Consider the following 8533-nt stretch of genomic DNA (forward strand, 5'->3'; position numbering starts at 1 on the left):
CTCGATTCATGGGTTGATCCAGTTGAATCTAGTCAACTTAAAGTAAGATAGTACACGAAAACAAACAATTTAATCTATTGATTTTTTTTTATCACGAAGCTAAAAGTTATTTCCACCTAAAAACACAATTTTCTCCTTTTTAAACAGACAAATCATTTTAGATGACGAATTTTTTTAAAGATATTTACAAATTTAACAAAATATCACAATGTATATATCTATGATAGACCAAGAGAGATTAATTTGTTAAAATTTGATTGAATCAAACAAAGTCATTCTTTTTTTTTTTATGGTTTCTGTCTAACTATAGTTATTTGGATTATTTTTTTATAACTTTGTAACAAAATCCACCACCATATATAATTGATTGAAAATAAATTTCGGTTAAACAATTTGAAGAGTTATCAAATATCAATCGGATTTTTGTCTTAAGTCCAATACGAAGACGAAATATAATTTGGACATCTAACACCAAGGTTAATGGTATATACTTTTTATTCATTTTATAGCAAAACATGGAAACTCAAAAAGACAATAACAAAATGACATTAAATTCTTGCCACCAACTCCTCTCGAACCATTCTAGCAAGCCAAAGAGGAGGATGTGTTCACGTCCAACCACAAGAAGATGTAGATGAAAAGAGCCTGATCAGCCCAGTAATAGGCAATCGGATTATATCCTCGAACAACAGATCCAAGACCCGCAACGACAATTCAAGCCATAAATTAATTGTTAAGTTAGGTTAACTACTCGGGTGAAATAACATTTTTTTGTATTATCATCGTTGCCCATGGAGATGGCGTGGAAGTTAATTGTTGGTCAAAAAACAAGCATAAAGTTGGTGGTTGTTAAATGGATTCTTGTAAAAAGGGAAAGGATTTATGCATGAACAGTTGATTGCTATTCCAACAATACAAAGAATAATTAATGATGTAACACTTAAAGTTTAGATTTAATTTGAAAGGAAAAGTGTTTTCTTAAAATATATATTCAAAAATAATTTTTTTAACAGAAAGTTTTTACTCAAACATCGTAAGTTCAAAATATATCAAGTCGATTTACAATAGACTTTGATAGATCAAAATAAACTACTATTTGTGATGAATATATATATATAATAATTTATCGTCTTTTATAGATACTTTTATAAGTTTTCTCATCTAAAATAATTTTAAAAGAAAAAAAAAATGGTTGTATTCGATATAGAAAGAAAGAGGAGATTTGCTTTTATTTGAGAACGTAGAAAGATTTGTTGAATTTGGAACCATTCAAATAAAATTGTAGGGTTTTAACAACTTTGACTTCAAAAGGAATCCATCATCCCTAAAGCTAGACTTTCGGTGTCTTTTTTTTTCTCTTTCAAATCTCGAGTTTTTTCTAGAACATGTTTAGGAGTGATTTTAAAAAATGTTAAAATGACTTTTTTTCGTTTTCAAAATCATACTGAAATAATTTGTTAATCACTCGGAATTAATTAGATATTTAGTTTTAGACTTTTAGATGTAATTCTCGTGTTATCAAAGACGGTTTTGCATGATTTAGAAAGTGTTAAGAGTGATTTTGAAGATGACAAAATAATTTTAACAATTTAATAATTGTTATAAACAGCAAACACAAACAATAAAAAGTCTTGCTTGCTTATGACCTATTTGATTTTTTATTTTTAGCTTTGAAGATTAAGCTTATATACACCACGTTTCACCTCTCATGCCTTTTAGTTTTAATCTACTTTCTACTTATATTTTTTAAAAAATCAAGTCAAATTAATTTAAAATATGAAAGAAAAAAAATAGGTCTGGCTTGGTAACAATTTTTTTTTTAAAAAAAAAAACTAAGTTGTAAACAATACTTCCACCTCCAACTTTTTTCATTTATAATTTACATTCTACAAATGGTTTAAAAAACTAAACCAAATTTTACAAATTAAAAAAAGTACATTTCAAAAAGTTGTTTTTGTGTTTAGAATTTGGATAAGAATTCAATCATTATAGTGTAAAAACTTACACTAGAGACGAAATGGTTACCAAACAAAACATGATCTTTAGAATTTAGCTAAGAATTCAACCCTTTTTACTAAAAAAAAAAAGTAAAGATTATGTTAATAATTTGAGAGAAAATAAATTAAAATTTCAAAAATAAAATGATTATCAAACATGACAATAAGTATTGACAAATGACCTAATTACAACATTCATCAACGTTAGAAGATAATCTTCCATTCGAACACTAGAGACGTCTAGTACATCGAGCATGACAAAATTATATATATATATACGAAACATAACACCTAAGTTTATAGGATAAGTTTGGAAGAGTATAACATATATTCCATTGGAAAAAGAGAGTTAGTGATGATCCTTTAGTGGGAGAGGGAATTAGGGACTTAAGATTAAAGGTGAAGTAAAAGTTTGGGTTCTTTTCTCCCCTTTTTTCTTCCTTTTTGTTAACTTTGAAAGGTGTATATTTCTTATGGGTTTAAAAAGGGGGAAAAAAAAGAATGAGGAGTTTAAGTGAAAAAAAAAAAGGGTTAGATTTAAGTTTAAAAGAGCTTATAGGTCTTAATTAAACCATTAAATGTTGGCATCTTATAGTGATATTATATGTCTCTTTTTCTTATATGCATTGTAGCTTCTTAGTTGGCTTTTTTGTTTCAACTTTGTAATCTTTTCGTTATTATTGCTCCACAAGTTTTCAAGTTAATATTCCATTTGATCTGCTTATAATGCTTTTCTCAAAATCTTCCTATACAAGCAAATGGGTAATTGACTCATTGTTATTTTTCCGCTCTCATATATATATATATATATATATATATATATTAAAATATCATTTTGGTCGTCGTATATTTAAAATTTATTCAATTTTAGTCATTGTACTTTTAGTTTCAATTTATACCCATAAATTTTATGGTTCATATCTATTAAACCTTGAACTCATAACTGTATCGATTTAAATTACTTTGAATTTAGTAGTTGTATTAATTTAAACCCTAAAATTTCTAACATTTATATAATTTCAATATCTAAATTGATACCCTTACAAAAGTTAAAAAATTAAATTGGTACATCTACGAAAATTTAAAATTTAAATTGATGTATTTATGAAAGTTAAAAGTTTAAAAATTAGGGAATTAATTGATATTTATAACCTTAATTAAAAAACAATAAAGAATTTTGACAATTTATTTGGTCTTTATTTTAAAAAATTACGTCACATCTTTCATGAGCCAATGTGAAGGGTATTCTTTTAAAAAAGCAATTGTTGCGTTGAAAATTAATTATTTGAAAAGTTTTCATTAGTCAAGAATCTATACACATTGTTTGGTTTGATTGATTTTCTTTACATATAAGTTTGTCTTTGAAAATATTCCCTTTACAAAACTCGTAAACTTGTAAATTATGTATAGATAAGACGTAAAAGTATGTTCACGTTTTAACCACATTATATCCATCAAAGATACGTATGTTTGAGGCAATGACGTGGTTGAAGTATGACACGTCCTTATATTGGACAGGAAGTGAGAGTGGCATATCGAGTACACTTGATTAATGATTATATTGTAAATCATCTATTATTGCATGTTTAGCTTTTACTAATAATACATAATTTAGTTAACTGGATATGCATCCGTCCACTATCAAATTCGATTAATTATTTTTATTTTGTCAAACTGAATCAATTAAGATTGAAAAGTTCAAATCTTCCTATCTAACTTAACTTAGTATATTAAAAAAATTCTATAGAGCTTTTTTTTTTATTTCTCTCTCTCTCTAAGTATAATATACGCTTACGTAATACTTTGTATTATTATTATTATTATTATTATTATTGTTATTATTATTATTACTATGACATTTTTATATTGATTTAGAGCACACATTATAAACAACACACAATTTCAAGAATTTTACAATATATTCTCATAAAATCTAAAAAGTGAATAATAATGATTTAATATTTGATATAATTAAACCATTCTTGACCAGTAAAGTTACAAAAATGTGTATACCTATATACAATTACAATTGGAGTTGGAAGGATCTAAACTTTATATATCTTTAATTTGTCTATCTTTTAAAATAGAAAAAGTGCTTAAGGATCATTATAGGGAATGTAAATATAATATAATGGTGTAACTTTAATTCTTGTGAGATGGATGGAAGCATCTATTATCTTTTCTTTTTTTTTTTTTTTTTCTTTTTCTCTTTACAAACATTCCACATTCAATAAAACCCTTTTCAATCCTTCTTTTCTTTCTAATTTCTTTTTTTTTTAAAAAAAAATTAAATATTATTTCTTTTTTTGTAAATATTCTGATTTCTAGAAAGGAAAAATGTGTTGATATATTCAAATTGCAAAGTTTGGAAACCAAATGTGCTTAGATAGATACCAAGATGAAAGGAGTCTAGATTGTTCTCTTTTAGAGTGCTCAAAATGAATTTGAACAACTGTTTTTTTTTTAATTAAAATATTGTATTTATGTAATTTAATTTTTTTGTATATAATATGTTATGGTTTTTAATATATATACTTAAAAGAGGGTAACTTTAATAAATGAAAATTATTAGCTTATAGAAGTAAATAAAGGTTGGATTTGAATGTTTGGATTGACTTTGTAAGTGTTCGTAAATGTTATGAGTACTTAGAAAATCAATTTAAATGGACACTTAATATGCACTCACAAAATTAAAATTAAAAGTAGAATTACGGGTGAACATAATGGGCTAAAAAGTCAAGCAAACCGATCAAAATAATCAAATTGTACAAAAGACAGTTGGTCAAAGATAAGGAAGGGTTTGGAGGGTGTAAACTGACTGGTCGGTCTGCATTCCTTTATGGTTGGGGTCGATTTGAAGTTTGAACATTTACTAAATTGACCATAATTGGTTTAGTAGTGGTTTGATAAAAAAATCGACTCTAAAGTCTAACCTATCGATACTCGCCCCCAACTAAAAGAAATCAAAGTTAAAAAATATAAGAATTAAAATGAATCAAAGTCAAAAGTATCGAAAGCATAATTTTAAAATTTTGTATCAAATAGGTGAACTTTCAAACATAAGTCTAACTGAGTACTATGTTCAATATTTTTTAAAATCTACGAACTTTTATATATAAAATTGAATTCTTTTGTATACTTTAGGTCATGAACTTTTCAAATTTCTATACGATAGATCTATTTACTTTTTTAAAAAAAATGCCAAAATATGTATGGAATCAGTTAGACACACAATCAAAGGTTTAAAGAATCTATCAAATATAAAATTAATAGTTTAGGGATTTATAACATTAAGAACTAAAATAATTTATTAGATACAAAGTTGAAAATTAAATACAACCCATTTCACGTGAGAGGAGAGAATTCGAATCTTTGATTTTGAAATTTATAATATAATTTTTATATTGGTCGTGGAAATAAATATCGAATACTTCACACCTTTAAGACAGTAAGTCATATCAACTATCGTTGAACGACGATGGATGTAATTTTTTTTTTCTAATGATGAAAATTGGACATGATTGATTGTATGTCACTTAGACTGAATCCACTTTTGCAATTTGTAGATACAATGCATTGATTAAGAGAGATGCTCTCAAAAAATTGACTTAGTGTCAAATCACTTTCATCAATGTCAAATAAAATATACCATTATTGCCCTTTACCAAATGCAGTAAAAATGGAATATGTTCCAAATTTAAATTTAAACATTTAATTCACCCAATAGTGAAATTTATCAAACTTCATTTCATTTCATTTTTTTTTTTTTTCCCTTTTTCAAGCATAACAAATATGAAGAAATTCCAACCTTCAATTTAAGTCTAAACCAATCAAAATTACCTTTAAAAAATACTTGCCTCCAACAGCACTTTTATATTTTTTAAAATTACAATACTACTCCTCAACTTTTATAAATATTTTAAAATTATATTTTTAAGTATAAATTTTTTTTTTCAATTTCAAATTAAAAACAAAATTTAAGAGTATGTGGCGACAACCCAACAATATCGTATAATGTCATTATCAATTTATTTCATATCTTAGTTTAAACTTATTAAAAAGTTATCGTTTTTAAAAATGTTTACGAGAGTTCACAAGTAATATTTGCAAAAAAAAATTGAAATAAAAATGGCAAAGTTCGATTTTGTATATTTTATAATTTAACAAAAAGAGAGACAAAAAAGGGAAAGCGTAGAAAATGGTTGAAAATTACATAACGGAGCAGCCGTTAGGATTGTCATCGCTAAACATGGTGGTGAGCTTCTCGTCGACGGCATTAGGGCTTGGGATGGCCTGAACGGCGTTTTTGACGAAGCCGGCCGGTGCTCTTTTGTCGTAAGCCTGCGCCACGTACGGATACGCCACCACGTTGTAGGGAACGTACGGCCATAACTCTGCCCTTTTTCCCGTTCTTCTCACTTTCTTCAATACTCTGTTTGCCTCCACGAATCCCGTCACCGTTACTTTGCTTTGTTTTCTGTTTACTTCCACCGTCTTAGCACCTGTTTTGTATATAAATTACCCCATTAACACACTATTTTTATTTTATCATTTTAGAAAGAAAAAAAAAAAAGGAAATTCTTATTTTCTAAAACTTATATATATTCAAGAAAATGAATAAAAAAAATTTATTATATAATTGGATCATTAAATGAGCCAAATAATTACATGCAAACATATATATATATATATATGAAGTAATTCTCTTCTCTAGATCGAACCTTTCATTTTGGAGACTGCGTTTCTTACTCGTCGTTCACATCCATCACAGTCCATTTTAACCTTGATCTCCACGGTCTAATTTGGAAAAAGAAAAACGTTAGAATGCTTAATTACCCAACTAGACCAAAACGAGAGAAACAAAAAATTAAACTTTAAAAATATTTTTAAGCATTTAAGGAGTCGATTTTCTAAATTTATTTACTTCTTAAGACATTATAACTCTCTGAAAAAGTACATTATTAAAAACTCGTACACCATTGTTGTTTGTAACTTATTAAATATGTTCTAATAATACTTCGTGGTTTTAGCATTCTCTCTCGTTTTTCTTTGGAGGGAGAAATGCTTTAAAATTGAAAGAACTAATTTTCATTAGATGATCATAAATTAGAGATTAAACTCACAATAAATTTGAAAAATAAATAAATAAACATACACAGAAACCATATATATAGTAGGAGAAGAATATTGGTTTGAACCTGCAATGGTTTTTTTTTCCTTTGTCTTGAAGTGGCCACATAATCAGAGATTAAATCTGAAACAGAGTCAAAAATTCCCATTTTCTTTTTTCTATCCTTCTCTGTCTTTTTGTTTCTAAACTTAAAATGAATTAGCTCTAAATTTATAAGGTAGAGAGAGAGAGATTTAGAGAGAGAGAGAGAGAAGTGTTTTGAAGGAATGGTCACAAATGCAAAGTTTAGAGGAAGGAGGGGTATATATATATATATACACACACACATACACACATGCATACATGTGGGAACTTTTTAGTGCAAGTGGGAATTTAAATTAAATTAATTTTGGCTTTTAAGACAGACAGCAAAGAATGAAATGTGTCCTCAAAAAATAATATATAATTCAAAATCAAACATTAATGCTACAAATTATTGTAATTCATGGTTTTTTTGGGGGGGTATTAATTAATAATTGGGCCCAATCTTAAAGAAGGAAAGAAAGAGTGAGGGACATAGAAAAGTAATAAAAATGTAAATAAATTTGGGGTCCTTTGGATGATGATATGTAATAATGCATGATTGAGAGGTAAAATTTATGGTATTTTTTGCTGCATTTTATCTTCAAGCCTAAAGAAGGTTCATTAAGATATTGCTTGTTCAAGTGAGTTAAGAAAAGAGAGAGAGAGAGAGAGTGGGAGAGCGGACCCAATTGATTAGCGATGATTTAGATCAACTCAACCATTATTTCAATAAAAATAACACTCATCTAAAATAGTTATATTTATCTTTTTTACCGTTTATTTAGAATTTGTTTCGAATATCAAGTGTTTAATTTAAAAAAAAATAAATTATTTTAAAAAGAAAAGGGTAAGTTGAGTGTTTGAAAACCGTTGAAAACAAATTTTGAATTGTATTTTAAACCATTTTTATCTCAACCATGAGATAAAAATGATTTTTATAAAAAATATTTTTTCTCAAGTCAATTCAAATGAATCCGACCCTTTGTTGTCCAACTAAACTTTTTGTTGCATGATAAATTTTCTTTCTTTAACTATTTTTATTTTTAATATTGTGTAGTTAAGATGGATCTAATCGTCTTGAATTATTATTTTAAAAAACTTTTGTTGAATATCTTATAACCTTAGTTAAATTCTAAATACAGTTTTCGAAATTTCATTTTGTGTCAAATACTTTAGAAAGTGTTCGTTAAATTTTTAGTTTTGTGTCCTAATAGCCTCTAAATCCTAAAAAAAAAACATTTAATGAGTTTGATACCACATCCAATCCATTTCTATATTTACTTACCAAAATAATGATTTCATTGTTAAATTTTATAATTAGGATACTTTTAAATACAGCACA

At 26.7% G+C, this 8533-nt stretch overlaps 1 protein-coding gene across 1 annotated transcript; it reads right to left on the reverse strand.

Annotated features, from left to right (window-relative positions):
* Positions 1-6114: 6114 nt before the first annotated feature.
* Positions 6115-7537, reverse strand: LOC103489345 (heavy metal-associated isoprenylated plant protein 20-like). The gene is made up of 3 exons (XM_017044728.2): positions 7196-7537; positions 6719-6794; positions 6115-6499 (listed from the first exon to the last, which is right to left on the reverse strand). Exons 1-3 carry the CDS (start codon positions 7466-7468, stop codon positions 6207-6209), a joined length of 642 nt encoding a protein of 213 aa, XP_016900217.2. The 5' UTR covers positions 7469-7537; the 3' UTR covers positions 6115-6206.
* Between the last annotated feature and the right edge of the window lie 996 nt (positions 7538-8533).

The sequence above is a fragment of the Cucumis melo genome, chromosome 10 (assembly GCF_025177605.1).
Source record: "Cucumis melo cultivar AY chromosome 10, USDA_Cmelo_AY_1.0, whole genome shotgun sequence".
Classification (NCBI taxonomy): domain Eukaryota; kingdom Viridiplantae; phylum Streptophyta; class Magnoliopsida; order Cucurbitales; family Cucurbitaceae; genus Cucumis; species Cucumis melo.

What these genes read in the sequence shown, in the direction of transcription:
- LOC103489345 (XM_017044728.2), bottom strand. Translation starts at nt 7,468, where the DNA reads ATGCATGTGTGTATGTGTGTGTGTATATATATATATATACCCCTCCTT. An exon ending in GGAAAAAAAAACCATTGCAG is followed by an intron (nt 6,795 to 7,195) that starts GTTCAAACCAAT and finishes TTTCCAAATTAG; the next exon opens with ACCGTGGAGATCAAGGTTAA. An exon ending in CGCAGTCTCCAAAATGAAAG is followed by an intron (nt 6,500 to 6,718) that starts GTTCGATCTAGA and finishes TATACAAAACAG; the next exon opens with GTGCTAAGACGGTGGAAGTA.